The sequence below is a fragment of the Oryzias latipes genome, chromosome 20, assembly GCF_002234675.1.
Source record: "Oryzias latipes chromosome 20, ASM223467v1".
NCBI classification, from domain to species: Eukaryota; Metazoa; Chordata; class Actinopteri; order Beloniformes; family Adrianichthyidae; genus Oryzias; species Oryzias latipes.
Window position 1 is genome coordinate 12,448,404 of NC_019878.2, and position 25,075 is coordinate 12,473,478.

A 25,075-nucleotide genomic window follows, 5' to 3' on the forward strand; every position below is an offset into this window, starting at 1 on the left:
ATATTACACCTTAAAGCAAAAATGATTTCATTTTTTATTACTGTAAAGTAAGATCTCTGACTTATTTGATTTGTATAATTTTTATACAAAAAGTCAAACATGAAATTGTTAATCCATTTTTTTACCTTCCTGCATTCAAGAATCAGTGGAAAAAAAATATTTTCTTCAATCACTTTAGGTCTTAAAGCTAAATAAGTTCAGTTTTGAGAGTGTTAACATTTTAAACGTTTAAAAGTGAAGAAGGCTATATATCTTGGTCTTTTTGTGCAGAAAAGTCCATGTGTCCACGTGTAACAAAACCTAAAACACAATGTGGTTATTTAGTAGACACAGAGGCACCGGGCTAGATCAGAAGACCTCTGGTTCGACTCTAGGAGTGGAAAAAGAGACTGAAACTGAAATGCATTTGATGGTACCATATATTTGGAAAACAAAGAAAAGAAACAAATACATTCTCACATACAATTATTTTAGGCCTTAAAGCTGAATAAGTTCAGTTTTTAGAGTGTTAACATTTTAAACTTTTAAAAGTGAAGAAGGCTCTATATCTTGGTATTTTTGTGCAGAAAAGTCCCAGTCGTGTGCTGTCCCACTGTCTTCCACAGGGCAGTGTGTGTTGGCTCACACCTTAACCTGTGCATAAATAGTATCCACCTCCCCCCCGTTGATCTGTGCCGAGCTAGTTGACGCCTTCTTGGTGAATTTTATTTCTCCGTAATGGATGTTTTCTTCTGTTGTTGATTCTGGTTCAGTGCTGAGACTTTCAATTGTTCGAGCCTGAAAACACAAAAATCTTTTTTAAACAAAAATTTTCTTTAGGATCACTTCAACAGTGAAGCTATTGACATCACCCTTGGCAACGCATATCCCAGCGACCTCTTCCAATGAAAGGTCTACGTATAACACGCATTTCAGGCTACCGCATTCGTAACTCACGCGGTCACTTGTAGATACGAATATTTAAAGATAACTTTTGGGCTCTGCGTACAAATTGGTGTACGAGCATCAAAAGTTATACTAGGACTACGGTCACACTGCAGGCTTAATGCTCAATTCAGATTTTTTGAAAAAATTCAATTTTTTTGCAAGGCCGTTCACATTTCCAATTAAATGCGAACTTTTGTGATCTCCTGGGTGAATGTGAAATGAGCCAGAAGTGACCCGCATGCGCAAAAGAGTACTCTACGTTGAACGACGTCACTCGTTGTTTGCGGAAGTAGCTAATGTTAACAATGGATGTCAACAACAGTGTTGTCAACAGCGGAGCTCTTTTCGCAGTATTAATTTCATTTTTACAAAGGAGCCAGCACAATTACAATCTTCTCATTTTAAGAAGGCATTGGAGCCGGGATCGTCTGTACCCACTGTTGTGGAATGGGGATGTGAATGTGCTGGGGCCGCGCGCACGTGTGTGTGTAAGAGAGAGTAGAGAGCGCGTGCAGCGCAGGAGGGAGTGAGAGTGGCAGCAGAAGTGTGTTGGGAGCGCGCATTCATGTTGTGTGTTACGGAGGAAGGAGAACTGTCATGGTGCCTCTGGCAGCTCCCCTCCCCCTCCGCTCTGCTCTGTTCCTGACTCGACCCAGCTGTGGCAATTCAACTCATTAACCTCCTGCCATGCTTAAGGAGATCCAGTTCCAGTATTCATCGCCAGTTCGTTGTCCCTGATGGTGCTTAGCCTGTTCACTAAGTTATGCTTAGACCATGTATCTTTGCTCTCGCTTAACTTCGTTTTATGCCTCGTTCTCAGGACATTATTACCACGAGTGGTCACCTGAGTCTCCAGACTTCCTGAACAGAAGCTCCTTCCGGATTCATCCTTTCACGCCACGAGCCACTCAGCCACTGCTGAACCTCCAGTCTCGCCATGAGCCATTATCCAGCCTCCCGCTTTGCCACAACTCCAGGCCTCGCCGGATAAAAACAAACTTTATTACTCACCTCATAACTCACCTGTGTTTTCCTTCCGGGTTCCAGCGTCTGGGTCTGTCTCGCCTAACAAGTCATGACAAGAACGATAATAAAAGAAGGCTTTCCCCAGAATAACTGCTATTGCTTTATTAACCCGCTCTGGAGAATCAGAGGGTCCGAATGGGGAAGAACCCCGAAGGGAGGAAGGTCTCCCCCGCGCTTCTGACCACGGTTGGAAAGGAAAAAAAGTAATTACAGGAAAAGTTAGACACCACGCTCGGCCATTTCGCTGGAAAAATTTTCAAAAACCGCCCGGTTGCAACAAGAGCCCTTGAGTTTGGTCTGAAAGGAGCTGTCACCCGAAATATTAATCAAATCGGTGACCTCGCTTACCTTCCACTGACTGGTCTCAGCAGCATCGTACGCCATGGTTGATGTTTATGTTCTAGTTCCCGCCTACTTTAACACAGAATTATGACATTTGTAGGATATCAATGACGTACAGGTCAGATACATGTGGCCTGGTCGTCCATACGGAGGTCGCATTTCAAAAGATCAGATGGGTATCGGATTTAGGACCACATACCCAAGAGGCCTGGGTCGCATTTGAAAAGATTGGATGTGTGGCGTTCAGACTGTCATGAAAAGATCAGATACAGGTCACATAGGGGCAAAAAAATCGGAATTGGGTCGTTTCAGCCTGCAGTGTGAACGTAGCCTAGGTTGAACTTTGACCAATTAGGGACTAATATTTAATGATGACATATGGATGGAATATTGTTTAATTCCTGGAAGTCCTAACTGTTTGAAAATTGATCATGGAGAGAAAATTAATAATTGCAGCATGTAGAATTCTATGACACAAAGTCTTTCATATATCAGAATAGAGCTGTGAAAGAAAAAGCCTGCAGCATGTTTTGTGAGATTTGCACCACTTTGACATTTTGCACCAAGCTTCTCCCTACTGTAGGTAGTGGACATACGCTAGTAAACCGTAGCAGAAGAAGAAGTCCCTCCCTGCTTGTCCAGAGTAAACGTAATGGGCTAAAGGTGCGTTCAAGAACCCTTGTTTAGCGTGTTCTTGAACACATGTCACATGCTCGGAGTGTCCATAGCTTGACAGAAATTAAAACAGGATTTTTAAAGGTTCTGTAGATTAATTGCTTGTGGTCTGACAGACATTTTCCAAGTATTTGGTATTACTGTATTAAAATCTGCACAGTTTGGCGTTCCACTCACCTGGTTTTGTTGTGCAGTTGAGTTTGTAGACTTTTTCCGTCTCCAGCACAACAGAGCTCTGTGGGGATGTGTTATCATATGAGCCAGAATTTGCATTTGTGCCAGAGAAGTTTATGCAAAAATACCCTTGTAATCAATGTTTAAGTGGCATAAACAACACAGAGGCAAAATTCATTTTATACTTACAAAGAGCATATAATCAGACAGATGAGAACAAATCCTCCTCCAAGAATTGCCAAATAGGGTAAAGACCCATCAAACGGACCTTAGTGACACAAACATCGTGTAGAACAGAGCTAAAATAGCAAGTGCTATGGCTTGGTGTTTCTGTATTATTAAGGATTTACCTTTTATATGAAGAACTATAACTTCTGATGTCTGATTTCCCATACGATTTGTTGCAGTGCAGCGATACTCTGCATTTTCTGTCACATTAAAGCTGTAAAAGTCTCCATCAGCTACTTTGATGTCTCCATCTTTGCTGATCCTGAACCAGCTGAAGCTGCTGACAGGAGGTTTGGCTCTGCTGGAGCAGGTCAGGTTCACCCAGCTACCTACTGACACCAAACCTGACGGACTGATGGACACTGAGGTGTTCTTAGGAGAATCTGAGGAATGGAAACTCTGATTATTTGATTGATCAGAAAAGCTGAACCGTGATGAAGATGATCACTTACATGAAACACTCAGAGTTTGTTGTGTCTCTGCTGTCTTCACATTTTCTCCTTTGTTCACAGGATATCTGACGGAGCAGTTGATGGTGAATCCATCATCAGAGTCTGACAGAGTGATGTTCTTCTGGATTTTAGTTATAAAGCTTCCATCTGTTTTTTCCTTTATGTGTCTTTGAGAGTCTGTTTGGAGATTCCAGGTGAGTTCAGGAGGATATTGAGGGCAGGGAGTGAGAGCTGAGCAGGTGACAGTGACAGACTCCTCCTCCTTCAGATCAGCTGGAATTTCAACGGTGGGACTCCAAGCAGAATCTGTGGTTTCACATTAGACATATTATTACAAACAAAAAGTAGCTAATAATGAAAGTGATACTGTTATTTTCCATTGTGGTTAAGGGGGTTTCCTGTGTGTGTTTATCAATGGTCCTGATTTGAAAAGCGCCTCTATTTTCTGAAGAGGCTCAGGCACTCCGGGATGGGGAACTCAACCCTGACCTTCTTCTGTGTATGGAGAGTGTCCTGTCCTCCTGCATCACTGTGTTTTGTGGCAGCTGCTCTGCGGCAGAGAGGAAAGCTCTGCAGAGGGTAGTTAGAGCTGCACTGAGGACTGTGGTTTCACCCTGCAGACCAACACTGAGATCTACGAAGCCAGATGCAGGAAACGAGCCCCCTGCATCCTGAAATACCCCACTCATTCCTCACACTCTGTTCTCTCTGCTCCCCTCAGGCAGGAACCTACAGAGCATTAAGAGCAGGACCATGAAACCGAGGAAGAGCTTCTTCCCAGAATCAGTAGTGGAACTTTCCGTGCTAAATTTGTGCAAGAGTCATAAGAACAGTGCTATGCTTAATTTTTTATTTCTGGGACCAGAGTCACAAATTTATTTTTATCCCTGTGGGGAAATGACAATAAAGATATCCTTGAGTCACAAAAAAAGTGACTGTCACCCGTATACAGATATAAGTAAAACAGAAATGTAATATAATGTCAAGTCTGCACTTCTTTCACATTTATTTATTATTTGATTTCGTCATTGTATTGATTTAATATCAAATATGTTTGACTGAGACAAGATTATCAACTGGTTGACTAAAAAATCAGTGAGGTGGTTGGAGGAAAATACTGCCTCTCGAAGAAATCTTAATTTTTTACTTCTTGTTGTTCCTTACTTAACCTTTAATAGTGTGTTTGAGTATCTTTTACTACTTAAATATCTGCTCTAATTATTTACCTTTGAAACAGTTTTTTGTTTAAATCATTTAATAACCATCCACTCCAGCTTCTTTTTTATTTAAACAAAACCTTTCTGTATGCTACACAATAGTTCCAGAATTAACCTGAAACCGTCCCAAAAATGTTTTATTGGACACATCACAAAAATTAAGACCAAACCGTTTTTTGCTTTATAAAAAATATGAAACATGTAGAGAAAAAAATAGAAATATATAATATACATATATACATACCCAAAAGACAAGGTCAAAATTATTTTAAAAATGTCTAAACTTACAGGCAAAACTCTACTAAATACAACAAAAATACTAAATACCATACTGACTACTAAATAAAAAAATAATAAAAAATACTACAATGTTGGATTTATTCTTATATTATATTTTGTGTCATACCTCTTGTTTTGTTGTTTTAAACCAACAAATTTAAATTTATGATCTTCTTGGTTAAATTCTCTTATGTCATCGTCATCAGCTGATTTTTAAACTGACAGTTGATTTTAAAACTCTTGAGGGTTTAAATGGTTTACAGAGGAGCATCTGTCATGTTGAATATCAAATTCAGTTTTAAAGATCTTCCTTTTCTCAATTTTCTGTTGTAATTTAAGCAGTTTTTCTTCAGGTACTTTCTGACATAATCTTGTCTTTGAGAGAAGATACATTTTATATGATGTAGACAAACAGTAAACTATCAGAAGTTGATTTAAGAACAGCCTTTCTTTATTTTTTTGAATGCATATTTGACTCAAACAAGGGACAAAGTCTTAGTCACTTTGAATGACGGCTCTCTGCGGGTAAAAAAATGGGCAAATCTTTACGGGTACTTAGGTGGCCCGCCCAAAATTTTAGGATAGAACACGCGGTGAGCCGTAGAGTGAAAATGTTCATGCACATTTTGTAGTGTTTACAGGTCGTAGTAAACACTTATGCAAGATGCGAGGGTAAGTAAGGGTGAAGTAGGTGAGACGCAGGCACGTCGTACGCATTTTTCCTTTTGTCGACCCCCTCAAACTCTGCGCAGTGCACCTGGGGTGTGTTTTTGCTGTTCACGTCATAAGTTTGTGCTCCTTGCGTGCAGCCTGACTGTTAGAAATAAGGAAATTAGACAATCAGTGTAGTTTGTGTGAGCGCCATACGGGTACTTATGCTCACACCCAGTCCGTGCAGCATATGTCATAAGGAGCCAGTACACGCACTTAACTAATGGCTAATCAATGGATACTACATATCGGTTACACAGGACTCATAATAATAGTTACCCAAATTATGTAAGAATGAATTAGAATGAAAATATATATATATGAAAATGAATTCTACAACAGGGGATTTAATACGTTTGTTTCTTCTCCCCTTCAAGCAACGAATCAGACTTCACTTGATTTAATTCGATAATCCTTTTACACATTTTATGTAACATGTGGGTGTACTGTACTCATTACAGCAAAAATATCCATTTATGATAATACATTTTAGTAAATTTTTCTTTACTGTTTAATCAATGTATTTGTTAATTTCTGAAATGAGTTTGATATATACCTGTGCTTTGACATTTGTTTTTGTATTTTTCCATAATCAGTGCTTGAAATAAACCAATAAATCAAATAAATTAAGTCAGAGTGTGGTGTAAGGGCGCCCCATGACAGCCTCTCCTGTACGTCATTAGTGCGTGTGGCTTACATTAACCTTACAAAGAATTCATGACACATTTACCACATGAACCGCGACGGTCCGTGCCATTTTCATGACGTTCCTTAAGGTGGTCTAGGAGGCTCAAAGGAACTGCAAGAAACACCTGCGTTTCCCTTAAACCTGCTCATGCCTGTGACCTTCTACAGGCCTGGACAACCCAAAAACCCACAGCACCTGTACAGGTCAACCCCCCATGAGGCTTAAGCAACAAGTGTCTGTTCTTTCAGTGAAAATTTCCCTTTTTTTAAGTGCCCAAGTAAAATCTTTCTTTTCAACCCAGAACATTTACTTGCCTTTGGATTGATGAAACATTTTAAGCGTATTTTTAACTTTCAAAAAAATAAGCCTTCTTACCTTTAACTTTTATATCAAGAGGATCACAAACAGCAGTCGCCTTGTAATTCGGAGAATCAATCCTGAAGTAGTATTTATCCGTGTAGTTCGTCAGAAGATTCAAAAACAAAGTGGTGCAGTCTTTCTCCTTTAAGGCTCCAGTGATGTTGATTGGGTGGATGTGGTGTTCATGTCTGCTGTCAAAAACCACGTTTTTTAATTCTGGTGTGGTTTTCAACCACAGTCCAGCTATAGGTTGTGAGGCATCAAAGCCTCTTCCATCCACAATTGAATAGTTACATGGGATCTGCAAACAAGATCCACTCAGCGCCTCCATCGTCTTTGGTGCAGAGATGAAAAGGTGTGCTGTTACATCGCAACCAGCCACAACATCTGTGATGACAAACATGTTATGGATAAAATTGAGTGTGGAGAAAAATTCCTATTAAACAAACTGCAGTTCGGTTTTTAAAAAACAAATATTTCAAGTGAATTAAGCAAAGGGTCTAAAAAAAAGGAACAAAGAGCTCACCAGGATCAATGAGGGTGGTCAGTAACATGTTGACCATCACCACATTCACAAACGCAGCTGTCATCAAACTCCTGCACCCATCCCTCATCTTTGAGGACTGAAATATACTGGGAAAAAAAAAATTAAAGTAATCAAATCACAAATCATAACAAGTCAAAAAAACAGTTGAAAAAGAACTGCTTCAAATGTGCAAAGTTGCTTAAATCCAGGAACGACTTTGTAACTTGGAAATAAGACACAAAATAGCCAGTGTCTGCAGTGTTTGGGTTATTTGAAACAGAATTCTGTAATGTAGACCACAAACATACATATGCTTTATTGCAGAAATGTATGTATATATGAAAAGGGACAGAGATTTGGTGAGAAACGTTTCTTTTCCCACTGAACGAACCTCATAAACACATATGGCCTGTCATCTACAGATGTCTTTGCTGCTCACAACTCAGAAAAAGAGGGAGGTGTCCTTTTTTTGAGCGTCCTGAGCTCATCAAGGTGTGAAAAGTTGCCTTATTTTAACTACACCCATCAGTGTTGTTCTGAACAGACAGCAAATTTCCCAGTGTCAAATCTCCGTAGTCAAACTAATCTGACTCTTCCAAAATTACAACAGCAAGTGTAAATCCCCACCGCCATTTTCCAAGTGCTGGTGTTAATACTCTGAGTTAAAATGCACAAAGTAAAACTGACTCTTATTCAACACTTTTTAGTGTTAAAGTTGAACAGATAGTGTCAATTATTAACACCAAAAAGAGTTATGTTAACCCTGAAAATTCAACACAAGGTTCAGTGCTTCCATATTAACCTGTGTAAATAAGGATCGTATGTTATTTGGCTCACAGTTAAAATTAACTCCTTAAGTGTTGCATTAACACTTCTATTTCTATTGCTAGCCTATATTTAGCTAAATTTATTGGATGAGATCCTTTCTTTTTTTTTCCGATGTATAACTTATTTCTGGTTAAAAGGGAAATGTAGTCTATCATTTCCAGGCAATGAAATCATGTCATTGTTAAAAAACACCAAGAAACATCTTTGACTCTTTAGGGTCGTTAAACCGAACAGCTCCTCTCACCCATTTACTGTAAAGTCCTTACATCTCACAAGTAGGGCTGCTCTGTGGGGTAGTGGTTAGCACTCTCACCTCACGGGAGGCCCTGGTTCAAATCCCAGCTGGGACCTTCCTCTGTTGGAGTTTACATGATCTCCTTGTGGATACTTGGAGATCACTTAATTCTAGATTAGTTCTGGATTCTTCCCACAGTCCAAAGACTTGCCTCATGGGTTGATTTGAGTTTCTAAAATGTCCCTCTGTGTTTGTGTGGGATCTGTCTAAAACAGGAGTCACCAACCTTTTTGAAACTGGGAGCTACTTCATGGACACTGAGTCATATGAAGGGCTACCAGGTTAAATGACAAATTTGCTCAGTTTGCCTTTAGTTATATATTAATAAATATTAATGATACTCATATATGTGAATAGATTCATCACTTTAATGAGTTCTCACAATAATCATCAACAATGGCAACAAGGCGGGAAAGCTTTCTGAAACATTTCTGATGCTTTGTAAAACATTCATTAAAATTGATTTAAAATGTAAAAAACATTGTATTGCTCAACATAAAGAGTTTCATTTATCTATTCATTCAGAGCAATGGACTGAACTATAGTAGGAGTGTCTGTCTGTCACTCTGTTCCTTAAAACCAGGAGCCCGTGTTCACTCTTTTATCATTTGAGTAAGAAAGATCCTGAAATGCGATGTAAGCGTCGGGCACAGTGCGTCACTCCAGCAGCAGCGTGTTTTGAGTGTCACTTCTTTCAGAAAAGGCCAGTTTCGTTCATCATTCGTTCATCCGGATGATAATTATTCTCTGCAATTATCTTTTTCAGCGTATCAGGATATTTTCTAGCTGCTTCTGAGTCAGCTGATGCCATTTCTCCATGCAGGGACACAAAACTTCGGTTATAGCGATTCAGGCACCGCTGGAACCAGCTGTTGGTACCCCGAGAGTTGGTAATCTGAGGAACCCCGCTTCTTCAGAAATTCGCGCAGCGCCTCAATCAGTGCATGTGAAACCAGAAATATTAAAATGCAAATAAACTGGCGAACTCTGTTTAGTGAACATATTTTCAAGATACTGTCATATTTAAATCTATATAAATGCTAGTGTGATTTAAAAAGAATAGCAACATAATAAAAATTTAGACGCAACTCACTGGTGAGTTGTGCTATTTTTTAGAACAGGACTGCGGGCGACTTATGTGGCCATTGGGGGCAATCTGGTGCCCACAGGCACCGTGTTGGTGAGCACTGGTCAAAGGTGTATACCCCGCCCTTGCCCAATAGCAACTGGGATAGGCTCCAACGGCCTTGGGACCTCAACATTCAGCAGGTTCAGATGATGGAAATCACACAAGCATAAAATATAACCACTGTTTTTATGAGGAGAGAAATGCAACATCAGAAAAAGAAGTCAGTAAATTAGTGCACACCAATTTCTACTTTTCTCTAATTTAATCACCAGACCCCATTGCCTGATGAGCAAAAGAATGGCTGAGTCAAACTGCTTTGGCAATACCAAATACAAATTTGACTATACGAGTTCATGCTGCAACCACTTCACAGTAAACAGCCTGTCAAGATGAGTTTGGACTTCTTCCTTTTTTTTTAAGGCTCCAAGTTGCAAATTTTTTTAGTCTGGGCTAAAAATTGTTTAAAAAAAGATTGAAAAAATGTCTACATTTCAAAATAAATAAAATACATAACCATGTGAATTCATGTTTACTGAGTGGTTTCTTTGGAGCTTCTTAAAATAAATGCAGACGAACTTCCTCTGATCTTTGTGGCTGGAGTCAAGCCTGTGGTAGGCTGTCTATTGCATGTGAAATTAAATGTAAGGGAATTGTATCAGACAGTTTAACCACGGTCAAAATATGACAATAAGCACAATAGCCCAAAAAACTTCAACAAAGTATTTAAAAAAAAGTTTTTAATTAATCCTGGACCTGATCTGTTACGGTCAGGTAGAGGAGAAAACCCAGACGCAGGCAGGAACAACTCAAACCAGATGGAATTCCAAAAGAAGGGCTTTAATGCCAGAGGGAACACAAGCTTGAAGGCCCAAGAACAGAATACGCTCCGACACTGAGCACAGAAACAAACACACCTTAAATAGGCAGACAGAAAATCAACAGAGATGCAGGACAGCTGAGCAGGAGTCAGGCCTACACATAACATAACCCCCCCCGCTAAGACCGGCTACCAGACGGACGAGGGCGAGGCTGATCAGGGTAGTCACGATGGAAGCGAGAGATGAGGGACGGATCAACGATGTAACGGCCAGGGATCCACTGACGATCCGCCGGTCCATACCCCTCCCAATCGACCAAGTACTGCAGGCCCCGACCCACCCGTCTGGAAGCGAGGAGGGACTTGACCGTATAAACTGGATCACCATCCACGATACGAGGGCCAGGAGGAGAAGCTGGAGCAGGCTGTAGGGGAGAGTCCCTGGCAGGCTTAATCTTGCTAACGTGGAACACCGGGTGGATCCTCAGGGAGCGAGGCAGTTCCAGCTCCACAGCCACAGGATTGATGACCTTGGAGATGGTGTAGGGACCGATGTAGCGGGGTTGCAGCTTTCTGGACCCTCCCTTCAAAGGAACATTGGCTGAGGAGAGCCATACTCTGTCCCCCACCTTGTACTCCGGGGCTGCGGACCTCCGACGATTGGCTACAGCCGTGAACCGCTCCTGGTTCTGCAGCAGCTTCAGCCTGTACCTGCTCCAGGTGCGACGACAGCGTCTCAAAAAGGCAGCGGGACCAGAAGAGGCAGCCAATTGTTCCTGGTGGGGAAACAAAGGAGGTTGATAACCATAGGCAGCTTGGAATGGGGAGTATCCGGAAGTGTTGATTAGGAAGTTGTGGGAATACTCAGCCCATGGGAGCTGAGACGACCAGGTTCTGGGGTTTTTGCTGCACAAGGCTCGAAGTGTTGTCTCCAAATCCTGGTTGTACCGCTCTACCTGGCCGTTAGTCTGAGGATGGAAACCAGAACTCAGACTGACCTTGATCCCGAGGAGGCAGCAAAACTCCCTCCAGAAGGCAGCAACGAATTGAGGCCCACGATCTGAGGTGATGTTCTGAGGAAGACCGTGCAGGCGGAACAAATGCTGGGAAACTAGTACCGCTAGTTCCTTTGCTGATGGGAGTTTCCTCAGAGGTATGGCATGCACTAGTTTGGAGAAACGGTCAATGAGGGTGAGTATGACTGTTTTACCTCTGGAGTTGGGTAGACCGGTGACAAAGTCCATGGCTACGTGGGACCAAGGTCTAGACGGCACAGGTAGAGGGTGGAGTAAACCAGCAGGCGGGGTCCTTGGGATCTTGACACTGGCACAAACAGGACAAGCCGCCACAAAAGCCCTAATGTCGGAGGACATAGAGGGCCACCAAAAACGTTGGGCCACAAGAAAGCCGGTCCTGGTCACTCCGGGATGACAAGCCAGTCTGGAGGAGTGCCCCCACTTTAGGACCAAGGTGCGCAGAGAAGGAGGAACAAACAGGCATCCGTCTGGACAGCCAGCTGGTACAGTGGCGGGGTCAGAAACAGCCGCCTTAACCCTCCGCTCCAGAGACCAGCGTGTGGTTCCCAACACCAGGTGGGAAGGGATGATGGTGGTGGGAACAGCAGGAGACCCAGACTCCTCCTCCTGCTGGAACTGGCGTGAGAGAGCGTCCGGCTTGAGGTTCCTGCTGCCAGGACGGTAGGACAGACAGAAATTGAACCTGTCAAAGAAGAGGGCCCACCTCGCTTGGCGAGGGTTAAGACGCTTGGCCGTCCTGATATACTCCAAGTTCTTATGATCAGTCCAGACCAAGAACGGCTGCGCAGCCCCCTCCAACCAATGACGCCACTCCTCCAAAGCCAGTTTTACTGCCAGGAGTTCTCTGTTCCCTATGTCGTAGTTTCTCTCCGCAGGAGTGAGCTTGCGGGAGAAATACGCGCAGGGATGAACCTTATTATCGGACGCTCTCTGCGATAACACAGCCCCCACCCCAGACTCAGATGCATCCACCTCTACGATGAATTGCTTAGAGGGATCAGGCTGAGTCAGAATAGGGGCTGTAGAGAAACGTCGCTTCAGCTCGGTGAACGTCTTGTCGGCCCCCTCATCCCAGACAAAACGTACCTTAGCCGATGTGAGCTTATGGAGGGGTGCAGCAACGCCACTGAAGCCTCGGATGAAGCGTCTATAAAAGTTGGCGAACCCGAGAAAGCGCTGGAGCTGTTTCCGTCCAGAAGGAACAGGCCACTCCAGAACGGCTTTGACCTTGGCGCTGTCCATCTGGACGCCTCCGGGAGAAACCACATGACCAAGGAAGCGAGTCTGCTTGGTGTGGAACTCGCACTTCTCTGCTTTACAGTAAAGCTGGTTCTCTAGTAGGCGCTGGAGGACGGTTCTGACGTGCTGCACATGGGTATCGAGATCTGGAGAGAAGATCAGGATGTCATCAAGATAAACAAAGACAAACTTGTTTATCATGTCTTTCAGGACATCATTAATCAAACACTGGAAGACCGCTGGAGCATTAGTGAGGCCGAAGGGCATAACCAGGTACTCAAAATGTCCGCTCGGAGTGTTGAAGGCAGTCTTCCACTCATCCCCCTCTCGTATGCGAACCAGATGATATGCACTCCTGAGATCCAATCTAGAAAAAACTGAAGCCCCGCTCAAAAGGTCAAACGCTGTCTGTAACAGAGGAAGGGGATAAGTATTGCGCACCGTAATATTGTTCAAACCCCTGTAATCGATGCAGGGTCGCAGTCCTCCATCACGCTTTCCCACAAAGAAGAACCCAGCCCCGGCGGGAGAGGAGGAAGGTCGAATGATCCCGGCCTGTAGACTCTCCTGCAGGTAATTGTCCATAGCCTCCCGCTCAGGTGGAGACAGGGGGTCAATATGGCCGTTAGGCGGTTGGGTTCCGGGCAAAAGGTCAATGGCATAATCATAAGTGCGGTGGGGGGGAAGGGATTTAGCTCTAAACTTACAGAAAACAGTGCATAAATCATGGTAAACAGGGGGAACATTGTTGAGATCCGGCGGGTCAGGAGACCGCTGTGCTGTAACAGGACTACGAAATGCAGCAGAAGAAAGACAGTTGAGTAAACAAAAGGGACTCCATGACAAAACCCGTCCGGTAGACCAGTCAATATGAGGGGTATGTCTGCATAACCACGGAAAACCCAAAATCACTTGTGGCTTCAGAGACTCCACAACATAGAAACTCATCCGTTCAGTGTGGTTTCCGGACACAGACACAGAAATGTTAACAGTACGACATGACACCTTATGGATAACAGACCCATTTATGGCATGAATGACTAACACAGGTGATAAAGGCTCAACAGGGATTTTAAGTTTGTTCACCACCTCCTGAGAGATTAAGTCACCATCGGAGCCAGAGTCAATTAGAGTCTCAAACTCCTCCTGAGCTCCTGCATGGGTCACCAAGACCTTGGTAGAGGGCCGTGAGGGAGAAGAAAAAGAAGAATTGCGGCTCACCAGTTCCCTCACTGCTGATGAACCCTGGAGTTTACCGGGCAGTCGCGCACAGAGTGTCCAGACTGTCCACAGTATAAGCAAAGACCTCCTCTCAAGCGGCGCCTTCGTTCTGCAGGAGTGAGACGGCCGGCTCCCAGCTGCATGGGCTCCGCAGGAGGAAGAAAACCCCGTCGTGGAGTGTCGGACTGGAGTGGTGGATCCTCCTCATGCAGCGGTGGGCGAAAACCTGTGTTGCCGTGACGCTCACGGCCCCGCTCCCGCATCCGGCGGTCAATACGCACTGAGAGGTCGATCAGTTCCTCCAGATCCTCTGGAATCTCCCTAGCCGCTAGCTCGTCCTTGAGTCCGTCGGAGAGACCCCGGAGAAAAACGTCCACCAATGCTTCATCCGGCCAGCGAGTGCTGGCAGCCAGGGTCCGGAACTCCACTGCATAGTCCGAGACGCTGCGAGCCCCTTGCTGGAGGCGGAGGAGTTCTGAGGCCGCAGCTCGATGAGGAGTAGAGGGATCGAAGACGGTGAGGAGTTGAGTGGAAAAAACACGGAAAGAGCGGCACATCTCAGCTCCGCGCTCCCACTCCGCTAACCCCCACCGTTTGGCCCGGCCCGTCAGGTAACTTAGAGCAAAAGCCACCTTGCTCTGTTCAGACGGGAACTCGCTCGGGTTGAAATCGAAATGAAGGCGACAGGAGGTGATGAACGCCCGGCAGTCCTCAGGCGTGCCATCAAACGGCTCCGGATGACCCAGTCGGGTTTGGCGAGGTGGAGACGAGGGGACATGCTCCAGCTTGGAGAGACGCTCATGGAGCTGTTGCATGCCGGACATGTAACCACGCATCTCACGAGCCAGGACAGATAGCTCATCGCCGGTAGCAGAACTCCCCTCGGAGGAAGAACCTGGTAAGTCCCTTAAGTCAGACCTTCCTGCTGGGTTGGACATGGTCGGAGCGTAATGTTACGGTCAGGTAGAGGAGAAAACCCAGACGCAGGCAGGAACAACTCAAACCAGATGGAATTCCAAAAGAAGGGCTTTAATGCCAGAGGGAAACACAAGCTTGAAGGCCCAAGAACAGAATACGCTCCGACACTGAGCACAGAAACAAACACACCTTAAATAGGCAGACAGAAAATCAACAGAGATGCAGGACAGCTGAGCAGGAGTCAGGCCTACACATAACATGATCCCCACTGAAATGTCATGGGACAGACGTCTGGTGGTGTTCCAGCACTTGATTTAATAACTGCCCAATCAATTTAACTTTTTCAAATTTTTAAGTTTACGCTTTATTTTTAGAAATCTCAAAATATAATGAGAATCTACAAGCCGCTGAAGTAGAATCCAATGTTGCTGGTTTTGAATGAACTTCTGTCCTTAGAGACATAAACTACAAAGCACCAATGATGATCCAAATGAGTAATGCTAGTTCATTCTGAACCAGGCACATAAAAGCTGAGTGTAAAATAAATAAATACATAAATACACCATGAGAAGGCATAGAATGGTGCATGTGAGTACCAGGAGAAAGCCCTACTGTTATACTGCCTTCACTTATCTCTGATCCTTTGTCCTTTGTGCTTTCTTTAAAGACTGCTACATCGAAGAATTGACACGAAATTCAAATTTGGGGGAATTTCGATGTTTATCAAGCCCTTTGACGAAATCCACAAAAACATTTGCAATGCCATTTTTGAATTAGTATCACATATGATACAAATTGTTATATCGGGTTAACATTATTTTTAGCACAGAGTCAGCGCAGTAGACACGCACAATTTTGTCTAAACTAAGCAGGCTTGGTTAGTGTGGGAACTATATAAGTAGGGGTCACACATCAGCTGACAGGTGCGTTCCACCTGCAGAGTAAACAGTCTCTGCTCAAAGTTGTTGATGTGAAAGTGACGTCTGTCAACAAGGAAAATACCTTTTTTAGAGATGAAGATATAAATAATTGAACATTTAAGAACAGTCAACTGTCCGTTCAAACGGTAGGATAAGCGAATACATGTAGTTTGCTGAAAGAAGATACAACTGATTACAAATTTGAAACAATAACACAAGAGAATTGTACCTGTATGCTCAGCTGTTAGGACAAAAGGGAGTAAAAAAAACAACAAAGACACATCGAGCCTGACCTTGGTTCAGAATGTTGATGCTTCCTCCGTCACTGGCTGCTTAATAATAATATAAGGTTTCCCAAAGGCTTTGCATCCAGTTAAAAAAGAGGAAGTCACGCTACAGAGAGAGTTTGAGCAAAGCTGAGGTTACCTTTTTTGTCTTTTCTTTTAATATGAAGACAGGAAGGATGTTGCAGTGACTTAGGCAGCAGCTTCCTTTCTATCATATGTACTAACATTACTGCTATTACAACACTGGAATTGTTAATTAAAATAACAGAGAATCAATTGAAATATGTACTTGAAAGAAATGACAGGTAAGTCCAGTATTTCTTTACATTCTAAATTAGTTATTATGTATGCATATTTGTCCATATTCTGATGAAAAAATACTGCTTTGTATTCCATTAATATTTGTTCTTCTTTTACTCAGTTTACCAATGAGTGGCAAAAACTGCAAACAGATATTCACTGTTTTAGGATGTAAAACATTATACCCTGTAAAGATGTTGTTCCAAGTTACCAGCTGCAAATTTTATTCAAAGCATGGAATGATTAAAAAAACATAAAAACAAACAAAAAAGGCTTTCATCAGGAAACTATTATGATTAACTATGATTAACTAGTTTGTGGGTTTAAAATAAAATCTAATTTAAAAAAAACACGAAAAATGCAACCAAACTTGGTGGGATGCCTTAGTACTGACAGTTGCACAGAATTGTGTCCTTATAACAAAAATTTGTTTCATCCTCTAAAATAAAATTCTTAATGTTGATGGGTGCTGAAGAGTTTAAAAAAGGGCAAGCTGGACTTTTACTGAAAGAGTTCTACTTAAACCAGCAAAACTTACTGTCTGCAAAAGAAATAAATCAAAGAATAAACAGATACTAACCTTAAATGCAACAAACGGATTGCTTTAGTTGCCAAAATACTGCATTGTATTCATCTGACTCATTCTTTAGTAAGCGTAGATATTAAGTATAAAATAACCCAATTCAATTCTGTGCAAACAAAAATGTTTGTATAATTTTACAAGAAGTCTGTCTTACCCAACCAGCCTCAAGGAAACCTTCACACAGCCATCAAAGAGACAGGAATTCAAATAGTCTGCTTTAAAATTTCAAATGCAGCAAGACAAAACTTCCCTCTTTACTGCAGTGACCTAAAGTCATTGAACTTCCTGTAATTCATCACTAGAATAATCTGCAAACATAAAAGGCAATAAATGCAAACTTCAATGCAAAACAAAATGTGAAAGTTGGAGGAAACATCTAAATGAATGGAAAAATTTTGTGTCAATTGCAGTTCCAATCAAAAAATAAAAAAATAAAAATGAAACATTACATGTTATCCTGTTTGCTTCTACACAAACACACACCAACTTATTCGCTGTGTGAAAGTAGGCGGTGACATCCATGAAGATAAACTGAAATCCAGTCTTTATGGCACAGAAAAAAACAGGAAGAGCATACAACACCAGCATTATGAAATAATAAAAAAAGAAAAATAATTGACCACTCTTTGTGGTGATCATTTTTCAGGGCGGGTTAAATTTCAAACCATGGAAATTAGTTGAGTTAAGCATTACCAAAAAGTTTATTTTACACAGGCAAGCAGTGTTTCCCAGCCCCACTCAAGTGCATCAAGTTCCTACTCTGCAGAGACAATGAAAGCAGAAAAAATAATAAATAAAACCCAGATTGAGAAAAAAAACTCAAAAAAATTATGCATATTTAAAAACGTAAATTTTGACAGACCACAAATCGTTTTGAGCTTGTAACCTGTCGTGCAAGAAACAAGGCTGTTTTTTCCTTGCTAATTTTAATTAGATGCTTAGAACAAACTGGTTTCAACAATCAAAATAAAAGGTTTAGACTTCAGATCACCGTGAGAAAATTGCATTGTATAAAGACATCAAGGAGCTCATGGCATCATTTAAAAAAACAAAACTATTCAATTCTTCTGTTAGTTATATTTCCTCATCTGCAAGACTTATTTTTGATTGCCACAGATTGAATCTGCTAAAGAACTATAGAAACTTTATTCTTTCTCTGTTCTTCATTTAGAAGAAGCGTCTCACCTTTTTCCCTCCTGCGGCTGTAAATAAAGTTTGATTTGAAGTCCACTTTAAGGGGTATACCTCTAATGATATGTTGCCAAGACAACTAGATTATGCGTTCATTCTTTTTTTCCTGGCTATTCTGGTCACTTTAATATTTGCCACAGAGCGAAGGTAAAAAGCCAATATTAAATAGAGAAAATGAAAGCTAAATTCTTTGTTCATTGTAATTAGTTTGAAAGGAACCCATCTATGCTCCCCGAAGGAGCTGTGGACAACCGTCCTTGGCTCTACCAAAACAAGCCGCTTCTACAGAGTGGACTACAGCAGCTGTTCACAGGGCTGATAACTGCAACTCACCCCCTGCTTGACCTCGGCTTCCCTACTACCCACCTCCCTCCTCTGTGTGCTGTCTGGAGGATGTGCCTGGCTCGCGGAACTGCACCTGAAGGACAGATTCATGGGGGCCTCCCCACCTCCCGTCTTCCCCACCCTCCTGAGCCTCATGTATTGTGTTTTTGTCTGAATACGTGCTATTTGTATTAAATGGAGTAGTTTTTTTCTTAATTCTACACATTGTACGCAGTGATTAGATACAACTTTTTTTTTGTCACCAAAGACCCCCCCCCCTCCTGTGGACCATCTGCACGCTAACCAAGGTTTGCGCCTACGTCAGGGTCCACTTATGAGCCGATGTGAAGGCAGCAACACAACCTCAGTCAAAAAATTATATTCTTTGTGCACAAAAACAAAAATACATAGGACTGATGTGTAAACTTAGGGTTTTTATTGTATGGCCATGTTATGCAGGATGTGTCTAAAATGTTAGTAATGTTAGCAGTTTTTTGTTTTCGTTATACATCTCTTATGCAGTTTATTCTAAAACACCTACATTAGAGGCATTACTGTGAAACGGGGTTTTGCTTCAAAACTCAGAAAACGGTGATGAAATGTGGACAGTGGGGGGCGAAAGAGAACCAAAACTGGTATGAATCTGAGCATCTGACTGAATCTTGTGGGAACGGAAGTGTGAACAAAAAACAAAAGTAAAGTGCACAAACGAATCAAACTTAAACCTGCTTCCTCTATTGAAAAGTACATTTTAACTACCAAAAGATTTCAGCTTCAAGAGACCTCAAATGGAAAAAGCTCCACACCTAAAATTAAACTTGTAAAATTTTCAAAGATTCTGATCTGAACATGATTGTGATGGATATGAATTTTAAGTCATAAAACAAAATTTTGCTTGGAGCGGATTCACATTTTCATGTGGGGCTTCTACTTTTGAGTTGTGTGGATGTCAAACAGTGTAATTAAAAACACAAACACCTTTTGATCATTATGATTATTTGCTAAATGAGATTTAATAATAGCATAAAGTCTAAAAACAACAAAAAATCCTAACATTTGTACACATCAGTCCACTCATCTTTTCACCATAGAATATATGTCTTCACCTGTTTGTGTGTTTCCACTCTGACCTACATTTATTTGTGAATACACAACACATGGCTGGTCTGCCGTTTTCTGCGTTGAGTGTGAGGAAAGTCCCCCCTTGGAAAAGACAATTTCTCCATAGTGGATGTCTTGGCTTTGAGCAGCATTTTCTTCACCCAAACTCTGAAACATACATGATAATAAAATGAGGTCTCATGCACTTTGTCATTGTAGGGATCTGCTGTCAGCAGACATTGAGTTCTGCAAAGATGTTACGCAATGCAACCAAAACATACTTGTTCACTTGCAAAAAAAAAATGTAGTTTGCAGAAAAGGATGTTTCAACATGTCTTTTTTACTCTGCTAAGTTTAAAGGAAGTTACCCAGACAAGTTTAAAATAAAAACTGACAAACCTGTGTGGTGCGGTGAGTCTGATTTGAAGATGAATGTCTAGACTTAAACCACCTGCAAAAGAAAAGGCCAAAAAATTAAGGCAAACTAGTGTCAATTGTGTCAAGTTTGTTTCTACCTTGTCCTGTCCAACAGCTGAGCAAACAGATGAGAGTTGAAGGCCTCTTGTGTTGGACATATTTAACCATTAGAACAGGGGGTCAGCATTCTTCTGACTCACAAGGTGTATATTTGGATAAATCCCTTTTGTAATTTAGGCTAAGCGTAATTTATATTGATCATACGGGGGTAAGGGCTCAAAAGAAAGGGGGTAAAAGGGGGGTTAATGAAATAGAAGAATGATTATAAAATGGGGGGGCTAGAATCATAAAGCAACAAGTTGCTGGAAGTTTATAATCATCAGCATTTTTGTTAATCCATTTTAATTGTCAAATTAGATACTTCTAATTGAATTTTGCTGCACATTTAAAGTAGAACTTTTTGAAAATAAAATGTCATAAAATGTTATCATTTTAATTAAGTGACAGAATGTGCGGCGTTAAATAAGAAGAAGAAAAAGCTGTTTGGCTGATTGATTTTTCATTTTATTTTTGAGTCAATGAACGAAGCTTTATTGTGAAAATGAAAAAGCATTTTTGGTATTCACTTTTATTCTGAATTCTAAGACAGCCATGCTTCCAAATAATGGGTTTGTAGTTTTGGTTAATTTGTTTTGGTTACGAGAATAAGCACAAAGCACATATAGATTTTTTTTAATGAATTCTAAATTGGTAAATATGTTTGTAATATTTAGCCATAATATATTGTTTTGTAAAGGGACTACAGATGGAAATTAGCTATTAAACTACAATCTGGTGGAAGGCTTTTTGCTTTTTAAGCTTAATGTATTTGTGTGCTTTCCCGACGAGTTAATGAACTAAGCTAAACTAAATAGTAAAGTGAGACTTTGCAACTCTCACTGGATTTTGAGGTTCAGCAAGAACCTGGAATCAGGCGTTAAAGGTTGCAGGCCTCTGCTATGGATGTTACATTTTATGTTGAAAATGGGAAACATGAGGTAAAAAAAAGAAACTGGACACAAAAAAGTGGAAAAATAAGACAATTACCAGATGAGAAAACCCAAACAGATGAGTAGAATGGCCCCTGCAATCCCTCCAGTGATTGACACCAAACCCGATGATGATGTGTCCGTAGGAGCACCTGAGGAAAGCGTGAAAGATTAATTATTTTAATCAGGAACATTTGAACCGTGAAGATGATCACTTACGTGAAACATTCAGAGTTTGTTGTGTCTCTGCTATCTTTACATCTTTTCTTTCGTTCACAGGATATCTGACGGAGCAGTTGATGGTGGAACCGTTGTGAGTGTCTGACAGAGTGATGGTCTCCTGGATTTTAGTTATAAAGCTTCCATCTACGTTTTCCTCAATTTGCCTTTGAGGGTCTTTTGAAAGATTCCAGGTGAGTTCAGGAGGAGATTTAGGGCAGGGAGTGAAAGCCGAACAGGTGACAGTGACAGAGTCCCTCTCCTTCAGATCAGCTGGAATTTCAATGGTGGGACTCCAAGCAGAATCTGTGGTTACACATCAAACACACAACCAACAAAAATTACAGAAAAATAAACACACATCATGTCAGTATTGAGTTCCTTTACTAAACTAGCCTTTAGAAGCCATCAGCCAAAGTCTTCTATTCTATTCTATTAAACACTTCATTTTAGACTGCAACAAACCAAAAGATTGATAGAGGTTATTTTAGGAATTAACTAATGACTATTTTTTAAGAAAACAATCTGAACAATCAACAACTGTTCACGTTTAACATCTTTGAACCAATTAGAACCAAAAGTTTGGACGCATCTTCCCATTCATTTGAATGAGAAGGTGTGTCCGAACTTTTGGTCTGTACTGTATATCTATATTTTAATATGTAAGCTTACTTGTATTGTATTTATATTGAAAATATTTTGGTCGAAATCCAAATTTGTCATGTTCTGTTTTTCTCCTCTGCAGTTTTTATTTTGCCACATAAAAGGTATTTTTTTTATGTGGAATTTTATATGGAAGGCTTTTTAGCCCTGCCCTTGTGTGATGACCAAAGTCCATTTTGAAATAGACATAAATCTCACACTTAAATCAGCAAGTGTTCTACTTGGCCAGGAGTCTGCTGAAAAAACATGCAGTCTTCGTAACAATCATCCACTTTAAACTACCGAAACCTATAAACGTTGGCTAATCAAAAACATGTTAAATCTACAAACCCAGAGTGATAAGATGCAACACTTTTATAATATTTGTTGTCAGAATAGTGTAATTTTGTTTTAAAATAAAAGTTTTAAATGGCTTTTGATCAAAATCTCAACAGTTGATGTAAATCTGTTCAAGGAAAATGTGAAAATTCTTATATTGACATCAGAGTTTGTAAAACCAACAGTGCTTCAAAGTTATAAACACAAATAAAACAAAACTGTCTTACGGCTGATTTTTATTTGAACAGGATCACAAGAGGCTGTTGCCGTGAATTGCCGATCCTCAACTCTGAAGAAGTAATTGTCTTTGTAGATCTTCTGAACGTTGTTTAGAACAGTTGTGCAGTTTTTCTCATTCAGGTTCCCAATAAAAGTCATTGAATATTTATTGTCCTTCCCGCTGCTGTTGTAAACCACATTTTCTGGGTTTTGGCCAAATTTGGGATCCTTTCTTATCCACACTCCAGCAGCATTGGCTGTGGTTTGAGCTGTGTTTCCTCTAAATTTACATGGGATCTGCAGACATGTTCCTTCCAAGGCTTCCAAGCTCTTCGGTGCATCAATGAAGAATGATGCTGGGTTGGGACAAGTGGCTGCATCTGAAAACACTGTCATACATGACAAAATGCTATTTATTATTTATGGATTCAGTCTAATATATAGTTCAGACTGGGATTAGCTCAGCCAGCCTTCAATTCTATTTTACGATTCAACTGCATGATAAAATAAAGAAAAGAAAAAAAGAACCACCTGCAGCAAAGAGGACCATTATTGCTGTCATCAGATTCACAAACATGCTTGTTTCCTAGATTAAAAAAAATGAAGAAAAAAATCCATTGTTAAAAATTTGTATTGAAGGTATTCTTTTCAAATCCTTTTTTTGATCTTTGCATAATATTTGAGCTCTCAAAGTCCTTTAAATTCTACAAATATAGACAATTTATATCTATAAAAAATTTACACAATTTTATGGGGGACACAATGAACAACAAAACAGAAGTATCAGTTAAGCAAGTTCAGAAAAAGATGTGGTAAAAACCTTCCATACCTCCTGTCCAAAGGTAATCATGAAGTCAGAAACAGAAGTGCAGTGCTGTCCTGTCACTGCAAAGCCACAAGCAAGCAGGCTGTGTAGTGATGCCCAGAGTTGAAAACTGTCAAGCATCACATGATCAAGGGTTTAGTTCCTGTTTTGAAGCCTTAGATAAAAGATTTCAACATCTGTAAGAACACCGAAAAGGAAGATCCGACAACAAGAAGTGAACTCTGTAACAAAGAACCTTGACGAGTTGATTTTAACTCTGAGCCAGATAACAAATGGTCCTTTTCTAACATTGTTAAAGTGATACAGAACACAGTGGTGAATTTTCAGAGTTAACATAACTCTTTTGGGTGTTAATCATTGAGCACTGGCAGGAATTTAACTTCATGTTGGTGCTGAATAGGGTCGCACAATATGAGGAAAACTTGCGATATGCGATGTTAATGATTATTATTGCCATGACGATATAACTTGTGGTACATGAACAAATGACGAAACAACCAAAAACATTGTTTCAATTTTACTGGAACAGTTTAATTTAAATAAGAGTTAACCCTTGTCTACATAGAAAGCCAACATCTAACATAAAAGAGCTCCATCCGATTGGTCAATTGCATAGAAGAATTTATTTGATTCAATAAATACTTCAAGCTGCCATAAGATTGTTTTAGCACATTTATTGCAATTTTCACCGTCTTTTTACGTTATGTGTATATTGCACAGCTTGATATCGTGATAACGATACATTTGCGATTTATTGTGCTGTTGAATTAGTTCCACGGGAAATGTCAGGATTTTACGCTGCATGTTTTTCGCCCCACAGTCATTTTAACTCTGAGCATTAACACCAACACTTGTAGAATGGGGGTAGGGCTTTAAACTTGCTGTTGTTGTAATAACTCTGAAAGAGTCAGATCAGTTTGACTACGAAGACATGATGCTGGGGAATTTCCATAAAACTTCCATTTAAAAATAAAAACCATGTCTTTTTTATTAAACTGTTTGTGTCAGCTCCACATCAGCATATAAAGACAGATCCAGAAATATTATTAATAAAATTGAATATTAAAAAATGAACTGGGACTCATCCAGGCTGTACTCCTCCTCCACCCCACAGCGGCTGGGATAGGCTCCAGCAACTCTGTGACACCAAAAGGGATTCAGTGGGTTAAAAAAACAGATGGGTGGATGGAGTGTTAAAATGTTCATTTTAAAAACAAAAAAGTTCATGAGTTCATATCATGCCGTGAGCAACTTGTTTCTGAAAAATGACACATCTACCAACTGCACTTCCTTTTTCAATTTGCGTCATGTTCTGAAACATTACTTTCTGATCTCTTGGTTTTGTGGATTTTTTAGTTTTGTTTGTTTGTTTTGGCAGGAATGCTCTTATATTTTTAGACTTAAGAGTTTTATTTTATTTTGGGGCAGCAGAGTGTTTATTCAGCCATCATTTTTATGACTTAAAAAAGTCATAAAAACGTTACTATAGGTAGACTCCAACTATGAATGACAGAATGAGGGGAAAAATCCAGGAAATCACATTGCAGGATTTTAAATGAAACTATTGGAAAAATCCTCTGTAAAATAAGT

General features: G+C 40.7%; 2 protein-coding genes across 3 annotated transcripts; both read right to left on the bottom strand.

The window, feature by feature from the left end:
• Nucleotides 1-401: 401 nt before the first annotated feature.
• On the bottom strand, nt 402-18,987 carry LOC101158895 (B-cell receptor CD22). Its single transcript, XM_020712392.1, has 8 exons — nt 16,303-18,987; nt 7,606-7,712; nt 7,095-7,466; nt 3,825-4,130; nt 3,495-3,755; nt 3,334-3,412; nt 3,148-3,205; nt 402-777 (listed from the first exon to the last, which is right to left on the bottom strand). The coding sequence occupies exons 2-8, from the start codon at nt 7,691-7,693 to the stop codon at nt 622-624; spliced, it is 1,320 nt and encodes a 439-aa protein (XP_020568051.1). The 5' UTR covers nt 7,694-7,712; nt 16,303-18,987; the 3' UTR covers nt 402-621.
• A 123-nt stretch (nt 18,988-19,110) lies between these two features.
• On the bottom strand, nt 19,111-23,621 carry LOC101159144 (B-cell receptor CD22-like). Of its 2 annotated transcripts, none has more exons than XM_011489137.3 (7): nt 23,489-23,621; nt 23,191-23,245; nt 22,668-23,039; nt 21,460-21,765; nt 21,299-21,392; nt 20,195-20,246; nt 19,111-19,963 (listed from the first exon to the last, which is right to left on the bottom strand). In XM_011489137.3, exons 1-7 carry the CDS (start codon nt 23,603-23,605, stop codon nt 19,769-19,771), a joined length of 1,191 nt encoding a protein of 396 aa, XP_011487439.2. In that variant the 5' UTR covers nt 23,606-23,621; the 3' UTR covers nt 19,111-19,768. The 2 variants fall into 2 exon arrangements, with proteins under 2 accessions (XP_011487439.2, XP_020568052.1); XM_020712393.2 differs by having other exon boundaries at nt 22,668-23,048.
• Between the last annotated feature and the right edge of the window lie 1,454 nt (nt 23,622-25,075).

What these genes read in the sequence shown, in the direction of transcription:
- LOC101159144 (XM_020712393.2), bottom strand. Translation starts at nt 23,605, where the DNA reads ATGCTTGACAGTTTTCAACTCTGGGCATCACTACACAGCCTGCTTGCT. An exon ending in TGTTCAAATAAAAATCAGCC is followed by an intron (nt 21,766 to 22,667) that starts GTAAGACAGTTT and finishes GTGTAACCACAG; the next exon opens with ATTCTGCTTGGAGTCCCACC. An exon ending in ACAAACTCTGAATGTTTCAC is followed by an intron (nt 21,393 to 21,459) that starts GTAAGTGATCAT and finishes CGCTTTCCTCAG; the next exon opens with GTGCTCCTACGGACACATCA.
- LOC101158895 (XM_020712392.1), bottom strand. Translation starts at nt 7,693, where the DNA reads ATGAGGGATGGGTGCAGGAGTTTGATGACAGCTGCGTTTGTGAATGTG. An exon ending in ACAAACTCTGAGTGTTTCAT is followed by an intron (nt 3,756 to 3,824) that starts GTAAGTGATCAT and finishes TCCATTCCTCAG; the next exon opens with ATTCTCCTAAGAACACCTCA. An exon ending in CAACTGCACAACAAAACCAG is followed by an intron (nt 778 to 3,147) that starts GTGAGTGGAACG and finishes TTGTGTTTTCAG; the next exon opens with GCTCGAACAATTGAAAGTCT.